Here is an 18,347-nt window from a genome sequence, read left to right as displayed (position 1 = left end):
GGGCTGTGTGAGATGGCTGAGCTGATGGGGTGGTGTTGGGGGATCCCTGTGTGCCGGAGCACCCATGGGTGCTGTTGCTCAGTGTCCTGACAGACGCTGTGGGCTGTTTGCTTTGTAATTTACTTTAAAAATGTATTTATTTAAAAGTTTAATGCCAAGTCGTAAAGAGTTCTGCTTCTGAAAGCAGTGTGACGGGGCAGGGTGCCTTTGATACTAAAGTACTTAAGCAGCAGAGTCCATGATCTTCTAGAAAATGACTTATTTCTTGAAGTAAATGACATTTCCCCTTGCTGCATTTTTCATTTAGCAGGATCTAATAGTAAATTGTAGTACTAGAAAAGAAAGCTTTAACTAAGCAGAGGGAAAGGTCGCGGGAAGAACCAGTCTCCTTGGCAAACACATGCACTGGGTTATGCTCTATTTACAACCTGTATTAAGAACGTTTCGAATGCAGCACGGTGTAATAGGTAATTTTTTACACAACTTGAGGTTCTTCCATAGGCAGAGCACAACGTGCTGTGTTTTGGTGGAGGGAATGCCGCGTGTTGTGGGGATTTGTGGTGTGGTGGCTGCACCCCTGAAGGCTGTTGCTGTGGTGGCTTGGGTGCCTTGATGCATCAGTGATGTTGCAAGCTGAGCGCTCCCACTTCACACTGGCCCTGCCTGCCCAGCCCGGGTGGAAGTACCTCAGGTACCTCCGTGTGGGATGTAGCTCTGGAAAGCAGCCAGCTGTGAACTACAGCGTGTGCTGCTTCACTTGTGCACCCTGTCATCTTCAGGTGACGTCCTTGGGGACACCCATACAGGTCTTGGTGTGCACCCTGTTACTGCTGGAGTTGGGACAGGAGATGCTGCTGCTACTGCTGAAACCTGCGCTTAGGTGCTGGGGAACAGCTCAGCCAAATCCACACTGGGAACGTGCAGCCCCTGCTGCGCCATTCCCAGAGGGTGGCTGATGCTGGTGCACAGAGAGAGCAAATTCCTATGAAATCCTGATCCCATGGGTGCAGCTGCCAAGCCCCAGTTGACTTTGATCTCTTCTCCCAGCTGGCACTTTGCAGGAAATCTGTGGTTTCCTTACAGAACTACTCATTGGGGGTGGCTTCCTCACGTAGCTGCTCTGTCTCTGTACGTGCTGTACCCCTGCTCCGAAATGTCATGCGAAGTCTCTCGCCCTGTGTCTTCAGAAGAGAAAGGTTTTGGTTATCCCGGAGTTGCTGCTGTTCCCTGGGGATGTGACTGAGGGAAGAGATAGGTGTGTATGCAGCTACTTTGCATGGAAGTTTTTGTGTTTAATCAGAGAGAAAAGGGCTTTAGCTGTCCTCCCAAGATCTCTGTGAGCTTGCAGCAGTATATTAAATGTGCTACTGATGGAAACAGATGTCACAGGCAAAATCCTCAATCTGCAATGCACTGTCTGTAAGAGTGTGAAATTACATATCCTTGCGGGGAGAAGAGTGGTGATTCTTGTAGTGACAGTGTTCTGCATCTCTCTCCTAATTTTCCTAGCTATTTCAATGGAAACAGCTGGAAAACCTCTATTTCCGTGAAAAGAAGTTTGCTGTGGAAGTACATGATCCCCGCAGGTAAGGCTGGAGGAGGCAGAGGGAGCAGTGGGATGAGTCTTTGCCCAAACTGGGGATTTGCCATCTCATGCTAGTGGACGGGATGGGAGCTGCCTCTGAATTCAACACAGACCTCAGTTTACTCTGGACTTCGTGACACTGACCCTGATTCTGCGCTTGGCAGGGCAGACTAGGGCTGGACCTGGGCTGTGGGTGATGGACAAGTAGTGCTTGCAGGGGGAAGGTCACAGTCATAGTGAGCAACCTGGAGTGACTGTTGATGTGTTACAGCTCTGGGTGTTCTCTCAGATTGCCTATGATTGTCCACAGAATGAGTTCTTGGAGCAGAGGGAGGGCTATTTGTCATTGTTCACTTTACAACACCCTTCCCTGAGAGGCTGCTGTAACGTGCCTGTGCAGGAGGAGACCTGGGAACACAGCCCACAGGACCCAGGCATGACTTTCTTGCTCGCCTTCTGCCCTCCGCTGCTGTGGCAGCACTGCTCTCTCCTCTGAGCATGAGCCTTTAGAGCCCCACAGGAACACTGCTGGTTAGGGCGCGAGCTCACCCACAGGCTGCTTCCCTGTGCCTTGCCCTCAAGATCCCTCCCAAAAAGAAAGAGCCTTTGCAGCAGCACTGGGTGGTGAGAAGAAGGAAACCTGAGTTTTCACATCTCTCAAAGGCTGAGCCTTGCCTGGTTAAGAGAGAGGCACTTGGGACTTTAAACCTGAAAGACCTATCTTGAAATTGCGTTTTTTTCACCCTCTCAGAATTTCAGTGTCAAGAAGGACCTTTGGTCAGAGCGGGCTGGTAGTGCAAACCTGGTATGCGAACACTTCCCTGATCAAGTCCATCTGGGTGATGGCAATCAGTCAACACCAGTTTTACTTGGACAGAAAGCAAAGCAAAGTAAGTTGCAAGACATTTTACTGTGGCATAAGTTTCAACACCTTTCCTGTATACCCTTTGGTGTATGTTTTTCCATGGATGAACTACTCTCCAGAGGAAAACTACAAACTTTTTGGCAGCTTTATGAGCAGTTTCTTAGAGATGCTGTTATTATTTGATCCATTTCAGCCTGCCTGCAATTAAGGGCTACGGAAGTGTAATCACAGTAGAGGGAATTCCCACGTTTCAGTGTTTAATCTGCTTTTTCTTTTGTCTCCTTCTCAAGTTCATTTTGAACACAGTGCAAACAGCAAAGGGATTTTGAGCTGGGAGATGGCACAGGCATTGGGGGCAGAGGGTGAGAGGAATGCCAGCACATCCCTGTGCACCATGACCTCCCCGCATGATGCTGCTGCTTTAGCCCTTAATTTTGTGGCAGATGAGGTGTGAAACGTCATCTTCTGTGATCTCGTGTTCTGAAGTTCATTAGAGGTAACTTGATGAGGCTGGATTCTTTTGTTCCCAAACTCCTGCAGGCAAAAATTCCTTCAGCCAGAAGTTTGGATGATATTGCCATGGATCTGACAGACATGGGAACACCAAAAGTTTCAAAGCTAGTGACTTTGGAGGCAAAGAACCAGCTTATTATGGCCAGCAACGGCAGTTTGATCTCATCAGGTAATACTTCATGTAAATGTAGGGTAGCAAAGTACAGTGGGGCTTGTGTATGTTAAAAGGAAAAATGAGGCTAGCTGACCATAAATACAGTGACATATGCAAAGGGCTGTGTTAGTTATCTATCTGAAACAGTAGCATCAATGTTATAATCTGCTGTTTCCCCCATGTAACTAAATAAAAGGAAATAAAAATATGCTAGATGGATAAGCACCCGTATGCTCCCGGTCCATGAATAATTCGGTACCATTTAGCAGTCAGTCAGGCCTTGAATGACTGATCAAAGTCTGAAGGAAATTTGCCTTGAGCTTCCTCAAAAATGAGCAGGGAAGATAAATGTTTCCAAATAAAGCTCAGCTCTGGAGTGGACTTTAGATCTGTCTCTTGACTGTGGAGGAGGGGAAAAGGGGGGAGGTAAAAACCTGGCTGCTGCATGTAGGTGCCTCCAGGTGAAGCCCAAGTGTCTGTCTCGAAAGCAGCCAAAACCGAAATACCAAGTATATTGTAGATATCACTAATGCAATGCTTTATGTTTTGGGTGCTGGGGTTTTGGGGTGTATACTTGGGACTTCCCATGCAAGTTTATACATTGGGGGTTTGAAAAAGTGCAGATTTCCTAAAAACCTGCTTGCTGGATGACACAGGAGCTGGATGTTGCACTTTGAATGACATATTGTTTTGCTGGGCTGCTTTGGGGAGATCTCACCTTACTTGGTCAGAAAAAAAATAGCTTTTAGCTGCAAGTCCTCTGATACAGAGAGTGTATTTTTCAGGCTCTCAGGATTCAGAGGTCAGTGAAGAACAAAAGAAGGAGAAAATCACGGAACTAAAGAAGAAAGAGAAACTCCTTCAGGAAAAACTGCTTCAGAAAGTTGAGGAGCTGAAGAAAATCTGCCTGCGAGAGGCGGTGAGAGCTGTACCTTATGCTGGGGTCAGGGTGGGTGAGAACCCTTCTCTCCCTCTGGATCTTCATGTGGAGCCCTTTCTATTCCCTAGGAGCTGACCGGCAAGATGCCCAAGGAGTATCCTCTGAGCGCTGGAGAGGAACCTCCCCAGGTCAGAAGACGTGTTGGCACAGCATTCAAGCTGGATGACAACCTGCTCCCGAGTGAAGAGGTGAGCGCGGCAGTTTGTTTTCACAGCAGAGGTGGGGTGGCCAGACCGGTGGCCAAAGCCACTTGTAAATAATCCACATCTTCCCTGATTGTTTAAGAGGAGGCAGCTGCTTGCATAGGCTGGGAAATGTAGATGGGTACTACCCTGATTTCAGCCTGCTGCCTTTGAAATGACCAGGAAGTTGGCTGTTTTAAAAGACCTTAAAATCCCCTGACCGGAGCCTCTGATTTGCCACGCTGCTTGAATTTTAATGGCTATTTTGCTGCTAATTAGAGAAGAGCAGGAGTGTAACACCATTTGGCAACCCATGGCTATGAGTTGTTCTTGAGCATTTATTTGTGTTGTGTTGAGATTGTGTTTGAACCCAGAATGTGGAAGGGGTGTGCACTTTCCCCTTGCAAAATCATCTGTTCTGAGCATAGTTGTGTGACAGGAGGAGATTTATCTCTGGCTTAATGCAAGTTCCACCTAAGTAAAAGCTCACTATATTGCTCAAGAAGCTCATATGAACTTTGCTGGCAGAGACTGACTCAGGAAATATGGTAATTCAGATATTTGCAGTTTCTAGACACATACCATTACCTCTCATTCCTCATGAGATTTGTTAACAAGCTGTATCATCCAAGCAGTAAGTAGGTGTTGGGCACTTTGCATCTGTGTTTCACCAAAAACTCACTGCCCTGGCTTACAGGACTGGTGTAATCCATGTCTGCAGCAAACAGATTTTACGTAAACTGCTTAAATGCTATTGAAACAAAATCCTCCTGACCAGATTTAATAACGTGTTGCTTACCACTTTTACAGTGCCTTTCATCTGAGCTTCTCACAGTTGTTTACAAACTATTAATGAAAACCTCCAGCTCCCTATTACGTAGGTACAGTGATACCAATTCCCAGTTTACCAGTAGAGGGATAGTTTGAACAGACACTTTCAGGTTTAGACTCAGAGCAGGAGGTTTAGCTGTCTAAGCCTGAATTTAGATGTTTATTTTATGTCACCCAGGCTTGAGAAACTTTGGACTTTTCTCAGGAGATCTCATAATCTTGCACTAGTCACAGAAATCAGGTCTAAAAATTTCACATGCTGAGGTTGTCTTGTGTATAAACTGGTATTTTTGTGCTCAAGTTTGTGCTGGTGGTTTGTGCTCAAAATTTCACTTCGTTACCATAATAATAGATCTTCTACTGAATAAACTTTGGTAGTTTCTGCCCAGCGTACAAGCAAGTAACTCACCTCATGAATTTGCAGGACCCTGCCTTACAGGACTTGGAGAGCAATTTTATCATACAGCAAAAGCTGGTGGAAGCTGCAAAGAAACTTGCCAGTGAGCCAGACCTCTGCAAGAATGTGAAGAAGAAAAGAAAGCAGGAGTATGCTGATGCTGTAAAAAAGCTGCAAGAGATAGAAAATTCCATAAATGAATACAGAATCAAGTGCGGCAAAAAACCAACCCAGAAATCAACTCTTACTCTACCAGGTAAACAAGAGAATTCCTCATGTTCTGATGAAAACAGGAGAGAAAAAAACAGTAGTTGGCTCATTTACAAGTTCTGTTTACATCTTCTCTGTATGGTTTTTATCTTCTGCAAAGCAGTTAAATAAGAAAAAAAGAGAAACAATTACTGCATCTGATATGCTAAGTGCATTGCTTACAGGCTGAGGGCAGGATAAGCTGCAGTTCTGGGAACAAGTGCAGGCACATTCCAGTACCAGGTATGGGCTGAAGGTGCTGTACATAGGAAGTTCTGGCCAGAGCACCTTAGCTGAAACTGGTGTGGCGTCTGAATTCACAGTGTGTTGAGTGCACTTGTGTGTCTCAGCTGCCACATGCAAGATCTCTCTTCTTTCCCTTCCACAATGCTTCACTTCTAGCAAAAATAGACCATGTGAGTCTTTTTAATATAGAATCAAGGAAAGAAAGATCAGAGACTTTGTTTCTTGATGAAAAATTACAGATTTCCAGGAAGAGACAAATGAAGTTCAAGAGTTTATGAATGCAAATAGTGGCAAACAGATTTTTGAGTAAATCTATTTGCCAGTGATGAGCACAGTGAAAGCAGATACCCTTGACCCCTCCATTGTGAAGTGTGATTTCGCTAAGGGAGCTGAGATTCTTGCTGCTTCATAGGATAAAAGCATGGAAAACTTGCTAGCATCCAAGGCAACTGAAGGAGTTTGGGAGTAGTAAAAGCTCATAGCTATTGCAGGCTCATCTAGTTTCCGTAGGGATTAACAGGTTTAGGACATGTTTTACTTCTCTCCTCCATGGAGAATATATCTGGATAATTGTCAGTGTTTAATTGATTTCTCCTTCCCCCCTCCTTGTCCCAGACGAAGTGCTGTTTTGTGGGGTTAGTAGGGTTTTCCTGAGAATTACAAGGTGGGAAGGAAAATGCCATATTTTTCTGCTGTTTATATTGAATACCCTCTTACTGACCTTGGAGATGAGACCTCTTGCCAACATCTATTTTCCCTGGAGGAGACCCTTCTCACATGCACTGCCAGGTTTATGTTGGAGAAACCTTTGCCATGTCCCATTCCTATTGAGAGCTTGGTTTGGATTCTTACCCAGCACAAACCACAGCAGCACTGGGCTATCTGTCATCATGAAGTGCTTATTCTGGAAGGTTAATGATCGCTATTTAATGTAGCCCAGCTAGTTCCTGATTGACAGAGATGAGGGAAAAGATCTGGTTTTTACAGTCTCTTGCTCACCAATCTGGATACTAATTGTGGGAGATCCTGTATTACCTGGGACATGTGATGTGTAGTAAAAACCAGGAAGCTACTGAAGGCAGCATCCATGCACAGGCACTTATTTGTTGCAGGCAGTTTTTTGTCCTGTTGTGCAAACAAGAAACCTGGGAGTTGGTCCTTATACATTTAGCTCATCATTTTGCAACATGTGGGACGTGACATCCTTGTTTGCTGTCTGAGAAGGGGGACGCAGCCAGAAGGGAATAGGACTCCCTGTCTTGGAAGGTGTCCCTTCAGGTGCGGACTACAAGGCAGCAAATAGTTAGCCAGCATAAGTTAGCTGCATTCCCTTCCAGTTCCTGACTCCTGCATGGAAATATGTATTTGTTTACCTGAAGCAGAGCTCTGCTTCAGTAACTGATTTTAGGTGTAAGGTTTTCACCATTGCTGCCAGTACACTTGAGCTCAGGGTTTCAGAAGGCTGAGCAGTGATGAGTCACTTGCAGCTGTAAATTTGTAAAGTGACTCGTTGGAAATAGCATGTTAAATAATAACATTGATTTATTGAATCAAACCATAGCTATTCTCATCCCAGCCCCCAAGCGATGGGAAGTGAAGGACATGCTGGACTGCCTCCTGCTCTCTGTGTTCCACTCTCCCTTTCCTTCCTCTCTAGTCCAGAGCCGCTTCCCCTTTTGCAGGCAATTGCTTAGATGTGGGATTTAAATTCAGAGCTTCCCCGTATGTCAGCATTGCAAACCCCACGTGAATCCAGCAGTGTAGGTTTAGGCTGTTGGGCTTTTTTCCTCCTTACAGTGGTCCCAGTTCCATATTTCATCACCACATGGTCAAATTCACATGAATAAACCCCCTGAAGTTTTTTTCCCAGTGTCAGATTCAGGCAGAGCTGCAACCCATCCTCGGTGGTCTGACAAGTCCCCCCCGGGCAGGGGCCAGCCCTGATGTTTTGCTGCTCTTGAAAAGCTGCTTTATTTACCAAATTCTTGTAACCAGACCTTTCCTCACAGCAAAGCGTGACAGCAAGGAAGCAACATACATGGCATGTGCTCTGATGGAAGAAGCAGGTGTCATACACAAAGTGGCTCCTACTGTCTTATTTCCTGCTTCCTTTCCCTTTTGCATGGATGTCATTGTAGACTTTTTACCCCTCCCCAGTGCTGTGTCTTCCCAGAAACAACCTAGGAACAGATTTTTTTCTCTGTGTTAGTTATCTCTAGTGCTGCTTTTTGTCTCTGCTGCTCTATTCTAAACCTGAGCAAGGACAGGATGTTTCTAAGTGAGAGGTAGCATGTAGTATGAAGGTGAGAGGACAGACTGACGCAGTAAAGCTCTGTGAATAGATAACACTGTGAAAGAAACAGAAGAAAACTTGTCATGTCCATACAACAGTTACTGCACTCTGTGGTGCTGGAATTTGCAATAGCTTGATTGAAATCAGTGGAATTATTCTGGTTTGGTATTAATTCAGTTGAAACAGAATTTGTATGCTGGGAAACACTCAAAACTGAGAGCCAAATATCGAAAGGCGTTTCATACCTACCTGGTGGGATTTCAGGTGTACCTAGAGAAGTTTAGGTGCTAGCAGCCAAGATATCTACATGTCTGTGTAGGCTCCTTACTCCTAATGAAGCACCGAAACAGCCTGTGAGATCTGTTGGAAGTTGGGTGGAAAACACCTTTGTAAATCTTGGCCCAATTCCTGCCGCAGCTGAAAAAGAAATACCTCCTTTGATAGTTACATAGGCAGCTTGCTGGGCTGCAGTTGTCACGACTGAGTCATGATATACTCCAAAGCAGGACTGTCTTCAGGCTGTTAAGAGCTAGAGCATAGAGATTGCAGCATTATAAATAGCAGCTGGAGAAAATAAACTTTATGGGGTACTTGGAAATTGATGTTGGGTCTCCTATGCTTAAAGTGCTTATTTTCATTCACAGATGATATAATTCCATCTGAGAGCAGCTCCCTGTCTGATACCACCACCTATGATGATGGTACGTTGCTTATCCTTTTCTTCCTATGTTCAGAGACATTCCTTTGACTTAACGTACTTTAGTATGCTGTTTTGATGGCTTTCAATGACAAAATACTTCATAGAAGAGGAAAAAAGAGCTTAACCAGGAATGTGTTTCCTCATAATGGGTTAGTTATTGAAAGTTTCTGCTCTGTGAGCTGATCTGAGTCATCTTTAGACAAGGCGGTTGGTTTTAATGTGACCTGCCTGCAAGCTGAGGCCACTGTGTATGTCAAATACTTCATCCCTAGGACCTGGCCAGAGGAGGATGAGCAGCTGGAGGATTTACAAGCTGGGAGGATTTGCCAGGCCCTTCTGTCCTCACAGCTACTATAAAACTTACAAAAAGCAGAACAGTCACTGATATTAACGATCTGTTTACGTTTGTTACCTGGTGAGCTTGCATCTTGCATGGGTATGGTGTTTGCTCAGCTTACTCATTTCACACACACACCCAGAGACACACATTCACGCCCTGTTCCACAAGGTGGAAAGGACTTGGCTTGCCTCTCCCTTAAACTGGATAATGATCATTTGGGGACAAGCATTATCTAAATTATTACTCACTTTTCAGTTAGGGCCTGATTCTGATCTCAGTTTGTCCCAGTTTTAGACTTGTACAACCCATCTGGTGCTTTAAAATGGAGTTATACCTGATTCCTGCTTGTACAAGTGGAAGTAGAGCCAGGGCTTTGGCTTGTGAACGTGTTCTCTGTGATGCTCATACTGCATTTATATGTATTAGTTGGAGTTTCCTGTTGGCTCTGATGGGACCTGGATTATGCTATAAGCAAAGTGAGAACAAGGATCAGGCTAGCATCTTCCCAATTGCCTTCAGCCAAATGTGTCTGTCAGTTCTTTGCTCATTCAGTTGCTTTTGAAGTCAGTACCTTTCAGGTTGTATTTCAAAACTAATTCTTCAAATGTCATTTTCACGTAAAGAGCTGGAAGGTGAGGGAGAGGAACTGGCCTTTGCAGAGGCTGAGCTTGCCTGCTCATCTTTGGGAAGGGTTTCAAGGCTCCAAACAGGTGTTTTCCCAAGGAAGTTCCACATGTCATCTGGCACAGCCCCAAGCTGGGTATAATCTCCATAGGAGTCGGTGGTGCTGAGATTTATATGAACATCCACAACGCCCTGTCCACATCAGGGAGAGCTCAGAGCAGGAGAGCCTTTCTAGGGCCGCTGCTTCTCTCGTCTCTGTCATGTTTCTGCTGAGAGGGGGGCACAGGTTTGCATATAGGACAAAATATCAAGGATTTTGCTGACAGAATACATATTCCTTTCCAACAGTCAGTGAATCGCTTCCTGTGGCAGCACAGAGACCCAGCTCTGCGCAGCTTTCTCCGAGGCTTCCTCCACCAAAGTCCCTCGGGGTGGAAAGAATTCATCTCAGAAAGTCATCCATAAATGAGCAGCTCTTGGAAACCAGACACTCCAGGTAGGGCACATCTCACTGCCACTGTGCTCTCTGCCTTGTTGGCATCAGCTCTGTCTCACCACTGCCACACTCCTGGTACTGTGGGCACTCCAGTGGAGCTTCCACATTCCTCTGTGATTACAGGACTTGGTGATGGGGGCTAAATTTCCTATTTAGTAACAAAAGTGTGTTTAAGTAGTTGTCATGGTCTCTGAAACTGTAGGTTAGTGTAGTCTTTGTGAAGAGATTTGAGACAGGTGAGGAATTTAATAGCAAGTGCTGTATTTAAGGAGTTGCACGTGCCTTACCGGTACTGTCACACTTTGTCTCTGTTTCTGTGGTTCATTTTCAGTATTAACTTGTAGTTTTCCTGATGACTGAGCTTAATGGCTTCAGATAACATCAAACCATACCTATGGTAGTTGTTCTCAGTGTAAGGATTCCCACTGATGATGTTGTTTCTCAGACTGTCCCTTGTGTGAGCTGGCTGTTAAAGGCATGCTTTAAAAATGTTTTAAAGTTTTGGGCAATGTCATGTCCTTGCATTTTCCTCGTCTGTCCCTCAAGATAAGCAGAGTATACTTCCATATGAAGTTCACAAGTTGAATTATAGCCATATGTAACCATTTAGCTGTGATGTGCTTCATTGAAAACTCAATTCCTTTGCTTCTCTGCCTGCTCTGCCTCTTCTGTTTCATACTTCTGTCCTTTGGCAGCAGCTTGTCCTATTGATCATCCTGAGATCTCCCTTGAACCACAAGAAGGGATTGAATTTTTCCTGTTTAACAACGCTGGGTTTTTTATGGGGAAGTATGTCCAGTTATGCCCTTACCTGTTTTTTCTGCCCTTCATTTTGTTTCTTCAAGACTTAGGGTGCATGTATTCTGTATGCTGTGACTTGCACAGTGTTTAACCTAACTGGGATTATGCTCTTCATTACAGGGACCTGCTTTCGACTCACAGCAGCCCTTACCGAACCTTGGACCGGCCGCCCCAGCCCCATGGGGGGAGAAGCATGCCTACAACCCCCGTGCTCACACGCAACGCCTACAGTAGCAGCCACTTACAGTAAGGGGGCTTTAAGTGTGATGTCCATCTTAGGCAGCAGCAGAATAAAAGCAAATAGTGCTCAGAAGGCAAGGGTCCTTTGCCATACAGCTTTCTCTACAGCAGGGTCAGGCTCTCAAAATGTCATTTCTGGATATTGGAGGCACAAGGTTAACATCAGCCAGTGTCTTCTGGCACAGTCCTGCACCAGCTTTGTGATGTGTTAGTGTGAGCACAAACCCTGCCTGGGCAAACAGCACGTACAAATGGCTGTCTGCAAAATTAGGAGAGAGATGGAAGCTAGCTCACAAATATTGCCTGTCTGATCATGAAAGACTGTAGGAGAAGGGTCACTTCCAGATAGGCAGCTATAGGGAGTTTTAATAAGTAAAGCTTGTTCAAAAAGTTTCTGTAGAATATTTGTAAGATAGCCAGAATTTATTTCACATTTCCATTGTAACCTCATTTTCTAAGAAAGTGAGGCTTATAAAGTTGTACTGTCTGTCAGCTAGTGGTCTCCCCACAATAACTTGTTCATGAGCTGACAGATGTCTGTTGTGAATTACGTTCCTACAAGCCTCCTAAAAGATTGGCCAGATAGAAGAGAGAGATCCTAATTACTGCCCTTACTACGGGAAGAGAGCCCCAACTACGGGAAGAGAGCCCCAACATGAGCTCACCCATATTATTAGACAGCTGAGAATCCATGCTGGGGAAGGAGAGTTGCTATAGATCTTATAATGCTATCAAGAGCTCATAGTTTATTTGGCTGGCATGATGCAGCCATGAGAGACAGAGCCACAGGAAACCTATCTTCCTGTGTTCTGCTTCTAGCTCAGTTACTTCTGTAGACTTTACCTACTTAAATACTGAAAGTGCCCTCCTGCAAATTATTCCAGAGTGTGAGTTTGTGAGCTTTGTTGCATGTATCCCTGTCACAGATTAACCTTGCTCACCACATGATACACTTTTATATGAGAGATCTCCTACTGTTGCAGTAAATCTAAAATTCAGCCAAGCTGAATTTCTTGCAGTGCAGATACTCTGTGCAGGGAGACAACACTGGGTTTGTATCGTGCTGTGACTGGGGAGGCAGCATGCCTGACTTCCCATGTGTGCTCTGTGAAACTCTCTGTGCGTGTTTGTGTGTGACTACCTTTAAACAGCAGACATCTGTGTTGTTTCAGGCCAGATGTTTCCCCACACCACTGCCGGCAGCGCAGCGGAAGTTTGGAATCCCAAACCCACCTGCTGTCCGAGGCTCCTGCTGAGAAGGCAGCTTTCACCCTCTCGAAGTCCCAGCGAAGCAGCAGCACGGAGATCCTCGATGATGGATCATCCTACACTAGCCAGTCAAGTGCAGAATATTACTGCGTGACACCTACTCCCAAACCATATTACACTACTCAGACACTCGATAACAGGACCAGGGGTCGAAGACGGTCAAAGAAACAGAACATTTCTGCTGCAAATTCTGGAAGTATGCCAAATCTTGCCCATAAGGATGTCCGCAATGGTGTCTACCACAAGAGTCAGGAGCAGCCTTCCTCAAGTTACTATATTTCTGGATACTCCCCATACACTGAATCTGACGTTTATTACAATGGAGGATATGTTTATGAGAGTGACACGGAGGGACAGTACAGTGTCAATCCTTCCTATCGCTCATCGGCACATTATGGATATGACCGTTACAGGGAATTCAGGTCTTACCACGAGGATGAAGTGGACAGAGTACCGCACAACCCATACGCAACCCTCAGGCTTCCAAGGAAGCAAGTTGCTAAAACGGAGCATATAACCAAAAACATTCACAAGGCCTTAGTAGCAGAGCATCTCCGTGGTTGGTACCAACGTGCCTCCAGTCAAAAGGAACAGGGTCATAGCCTGCAGGCAGGCTTTGAGTCTGACAGAGGATCTCAAAGGAGTTTGGGCTTTGCTGGTCTGCAGGTTCCATGCTCTCCTAGCAGTCGGGTGTCATCTTTCTCTTCAGGTAATGCCTGATTTCTTCTACGCTGAGTGCTTTTCTAAGTCCCTGCTATGCATCAAATTCTGTCCCCCTCCGCTGCACTGATGAAGTCAGCAGAGTAGAAGCAAGGCTAGAGCTCTGTCCTGAAAGGTAGATGAGGAACTGAATAGGATCTTCTTGTTCCATGCCTGGGAAGAAAGACTTGCTGGTTGGTAGAACTGCCTTTTGTTCTTCATAAGCGCAGTAGTCCAAAGAAGCACAAAGAAGGGATTCAAACAGGCTTGTTTACCAACTAGAAGCAATGTGCAAAACTTCATGCCATGTAAATGCAGTTGCAGTTATGGCTTCTGAAATACAGTACAATGAGCATCACTGAATGGGTCAGAAGGTCTTATAAAAGAGATTCCCTAGCTCCAAAATACCACTTGCATAGTGCTTGCCTCACTATATGGCTTGTAAATCAGAATCACAGAATGTTTTGGGTAGGAAGGGACCTTAAAGATCAATCAGTTCCACCCCCGCTGCCACAAATTCATGGGTTTTGTTTGCATGGTCTGCTTGTGTGTCCTGCAGAAACCCATAGAGATCACTTATGAGAATTATTGCTGGAGAAAGGTCTAATTTGCTGTAATTGTTTGTTTTTTTTTGATTCCAGGATCTTCTGCAAACCCTGCTGGGAACTGGCGAAACCCACTTGCACTGGGACTTTCAGACTACGATACGTTGTCTCATTCCTCTTATGCCAGCTGTTATGGGAATGTCTATGGCAACCTTCCTTTGCAGAGCAGGTGAGTAGAGTATATCAGGATTTTCTGCCCTTCCTCCTGCATTTCACAGGCTGTTAGAACTCATGAGAAAATCAGCTTGATTTCAAAGGGCCAGGATAAAGAGTAATTATGAAATTGACTTTGTGAGAGCAAATCTTCTGTGTGTGGAGTAGATCAGCTGTACCACCAGGGAAGCAGCCCTAGCGAAGGATAAACTCATTTGTTGCTCAGCTTTTTCATTTGGCTGGTGCTGGATCATTGAAGATCTCACATTCCCAGGTATCTGCAATGTTTGAAACAGTGTTGGACGCAGAACACCCACTGACCCCCATCCCTCTTGCCCGATGTGACAGGAGGTCTCTCCTGCACCCCATCACCACCCCAGCAGGACACAGTACTGTTGTAGTGCCTGTGCTGATAAACTTTGGGAAGAGCAAGGAAAGGAAAGACCTCTTTCAATCTCATGTCTGAGTGCTGGTGTTCAAAGGCAATGCTGCATCAGCCCAGCACATCTCCCTTGGCAGAGCTTAACCCAGGAACCAGGCGGGAAGTGCTTCTGCTTGCAGAGCCACCCTGCTCATGGGAGCTCTCCTGAGGACAACGAGGAGCTCAGGCTCTGCGCTGTCCTCACAAATTCTTGCAGTTCTCTTTCTGCTTCTATCTGGTGGTTTTGGTCTCTTTCCACCACCGTCATACACTGACTGTTACCAGTGAGGACAGAGACCTCCTGCTCAGGGGAATGGCTCTGCCCCCTTAAATGCCATCACATTAAGTACACTTATGTGAAGTGCAGCCAGCCATAGTTAAGTTCCCCACCTGTTTGCCTCCTGCTTTGTGGTTTGCAGTTCGTGCTTGCTGCCAGGCTTTGTGTGAAAGTACTGAAATGCTTATTTTGTTTGTTTTAAAATAAATGGAAGTGTAAGTAAAAGATACAAAAGCTTCTGCTGGATCTGAGCTAAATTCCAGGGTTTTTTTATTGCCGTGATTTACAAGATCTACTCCAGCAGTGTTTAAAAATACAGTTTCTACTAATTTCTTAATTTCCTATAACTGAGCTTTGAAAACTGCTTATTTTGGCAGCTTTATCTAAATGAGGTTTATTAGGTATTAATTTTCCATATTCTGAATCACTTATGTGATCATTCATCTGTTTTATTCTCTGTTTTAATGTGATTATGGCAAACGATCAATTAATACGCCCTACAATTGTGACAACTCTGAGCAGCTGAGAGCCTGTTGCACACAATTTTACTAATTACAGCACAAAAACTGGGTTTGTGTTTGGATCCAAACTACGCTGGGGGGGTGGACTTGCAGTAACCAGCATTACTTTAAACCCAAGGGAGTTGTGCAGCACTTAGGGGTGTGGGGAAGACCTGCAGCTCTCACTGATCCTTGGTGCTGTGTGTCTCTTCCAGAGCGTATGCAGAGCCGAGCCAGCTGGGTGGTGATGAGGAGAGCCAGTTGGAAGATGACTTGCACAGCAACGAGCAGACGTTATTCTGGCATGAGGATTCAAAGCCTGGGACGCTCGTGTAGCCCGCCTGCAGCCCCGCACTCGTACCCTTGTGTGCCTTGCACAACACTCTGTGACACCGAGGCAGATCTCGGGTGGGACTTCCAAATGGAACAAAACCCAAGGAAGCAGGCTGTTTGCTGGGAAAGAGCAAATTCAGCATCAAGAGGGACTGTAGCAAAATGACAAAGTCTTACCATGAATGGCGTTTCTTTCTGAATCCAGGTAGCCTACACGAGCAAGGGCAAGCCACAGTTTGATCTATGACTAGATGCAGCACTTGGTTGAAGTATTTATACTTAGCAAGCACTTTTTGGGAAGATTAGAAGGTGTTGAAGGCAAACCTCAGAGAAAAAGAAAAACACAAATGTGAAACCGAGACTCTTATGGAAAAAACAGGAATTCTAGGAGCACAATTAGGATGTTTGAAAGAAGAAGAAATTTGTTCTGCCATGGCTTATGATGACCTGGAAGGACTTTCATAAGCTTATGAAGGATAGATGCTGTGTGTGTGAGTGAGGCAAAGGGTGACTTAATCAGTATTGGAACATTACTTGAAGGCTGGGTTCTTTTCTGTTTTTACTTGTTATGGAGGTTTGAATGAGTGTATCCTTTTTTTGGGGTGTTGTTAAGAGTGTTCGTTAGCACCACAAGCAAGTTCTGGAAAGAAAAGGATTTGCTGACACAATATGTCGTGTAAAACAATAGGCGGTTGTGGATTTTGGAAATGGAAGCAGTAAACTTTGAACTCTCTTTTCCATGATAAAGTGTAAGTAATAACCTCCCATCTATTGACCTTTCCATGGTACAACTTCACTGTGCGGAGGAATAGGCAAATTTTCACAGTGGCTGCACAGTGACCCCCTGTTCCTCGGGTGACAGCATTTTGCTCTGCCACAAGTGAATGGAGGATCCGCAGTGGGGAGCTCCCTTCACGCGGCAAACAGCTTGATTGTAACGGCCAGTAATTTAAGGTGGATGCAAACACAAACCAGCCAAGTGGGTGCCTTAAAATGAGGGGCATTAGGATTGTACCGCGAGTCATCTGAACTGCCAGGTGCGTTGCAGAGTCACTAAGTGACAGAACAGCATTCTCACAAAACCATTTGTCCAGGAAGAAAAAAGTGCGGCTGCAGTCTTGATCTAAGAGGGATAAACCTACCTCATCTGTAGGAACAAATTGGCATGGGTTATCTTCCGTGATTTCCAGCGGCTCATTTGCATACGGTGAATTCTCTCTCGTTTTTCAGCTGTACTGTGCTTCAGGATTCCAGAAATGGTGCTCTTTTTTTCTTTTGTACAAAGGGTTAGTTACTCCTTGTGCATATTGTGAATAGAGAAGTTTCTGATAAACTTTTTTGACGTTTTTTACCAATATTCCAGAGCATGTAATATATACAGAAAGGACACACTTGTTAAGCTGGTACTTAGTCGTTTGTATTATTAGAGTTGCCATTTGGAATTAAAGGAACAAAAAAATCCCAATAAAAAATAACTTATTTCCTTGGTTTTGCATATTTGTATAGCCTTCTAGAAATGCGAGAGCTCTTTTTGCTTATTCTTTTACTACTTCTGAATTTTTTAGACCTATTATTTTGTATAGGTCAATAAACTGAAAAGTGTGTTACCAAAACCACTTCAGCATTCCTCCTGTTTCTGCTTGAGTGCTTGGAAAAGTGCAGTGTGTGTTATTTCAGGGCTTTAAGAGGGTAGATCACCATGGCGCGATTTATTTTGGCTTGTGGTTTTAGGCTGGGTTCAGAGGGTCAGTGGTTTTGGCTGCTGGAAGCTTCTCCCAGGGCAGTTCAGACCCTTCCAAAACATGTCTGTGAGTGAATTTCTGATGGTAAAGGGGAGGGAGATGTGGGGCTTGGTGCCTTTAGAGGATCCTCTCCGCACATCTGTCCCGAGGGAACCGAGTTGGCCTCATTCAGCATCCCTGTGGCATGGTCGGTATCCTCGGTCAGTATCAGCTGGGCAGTGATACACAGACCAAGGTGGCCTCGTGCGACTGAACATAGTTCTTTCTAGATGTACAACTGCTTTTGCACCCCGGTCACCAGCAGTTGAGGTTTTTCAGTCTCATTCTTACCTCCTCAGAGTTATTTGTTATTCCCTACTTTTTGTGCCATCCATAAGCTTCACCACCACTGAATTTTATGCTTATGCCCAGGCTGTAGGTGAAAATAGTTGTTAACAAGAACTTCCCCACTGAAAATACCCCCATGTTGTCACACTTTTCCTTTTCTCTATGTGTTTTTTTGAGGTTTATCTGTTTCAAGTTCGTTGTTCACTGAATCACACTTGCTGCTGTTACAAAACGTTAAGTGTTGTGAGCAGGAAGCTGAGTGGTACAAAGTCCAATGCCTTACCCAGAACTCATGGTATTGGTGCAAGTTGGTGGTTATTCATCATCACTCTCAAAGCTTTTCAGTTAAAACAGGAAACAAAGTGTGTGACAAGGTCTGTGCCCCATTAAAAGCATTGTTTGCATTCCTTAGTGCAAAACTCAGCCATTAAGTTTTGTATTGGCTTTTCTGTTAGTGTTCAGGATTTAGCTCAGCCCTAACACATCCATGTTGGCACAACGCTCAGCCCAGCCTCCTGGCTTGCTCAGACAGGGCCAGGACAATTTTGGATGATGATGTTGAGAA

General features: G+C 44.9%; 1 protein-coding gene across 1 annotated transcript in view; it reads left to right on the top strand.

The window, feature by feature from the left end:
* FRMD4B (FERM domain containing 4B) overlaps window positions 1-15,771 on the top strand; it is a gene marked incomplete at its 5' end in the record, with an annotated part of 54,365 nt that extends 38,594 nt beyond the window's left edge. Inside the window, 12 exons of the mRNA XM_010018074.1 lie at window positions 1,510-1,586; window positions 2,337-2,475; window positions 2,991-3,132; window positions 3,903-4,036; window positions 4,126-4,245; window positions 5,495-5,723; window positions 8,900-8,956; window positions 10,268-10,415; window positions 11,337-11,462; window positions 12,629-13,434; window positions 14,066-14,198; window positions 15,596-15,771. Coding sequence (XP_010016376.1) covers window positions 1,510-1,586; window positions 2,337-2,475; window positions 2,991-3,132; window positions 3,903-4,036; window positions 4,126-4,245; window positions 5,495-5,723; window positions 8,900-8,956; window positions 10,268-10,415; window positions 11,337-11,462; window positions 12,629-13,434; window positions 14,066-14,198; window positions 15,596-15,716 — 2,232 coding nt within the window. The remainder of the gene's footprint in view (window positions 1-1,509; window positions 1,587-2,336; window positions 2,476-2,990; window positions 3,133-3,902; window positions 4,037-4,125; window positions 4,246-5,494; window positions 5,724-8,899; window positions 8,957-10,267; window positions 10,416-11,336; window positions 11,463-12,628; window positions 13,435-14,065; window positions 14,199-15,595) is intronic.
* Between the last annotated feature and the right edge of the window lie 2,576 nt (window positions 15,772-18,347).

This window comes from Nestor notabilis, unplaced genomic scaffold, assembly GCF_000696875.1.
Source record: "Nestor notabilis isolate BGI_N333 unplaced genomic scaffold, ASM69687v1 scaffold4947, whole genome shotgun sequence".
Lineage (NCBI taxonomy): Eukaryota > Metazoa > Chordata > Aves > Psittaciformes > Psittacidae > Nestor > Nestor notabilis.
The sequence above is the reverse complement of the archived record's forward strand: the minus strand, read 5'-3'. Positions and strand labels throughout refer to the sequence as shown.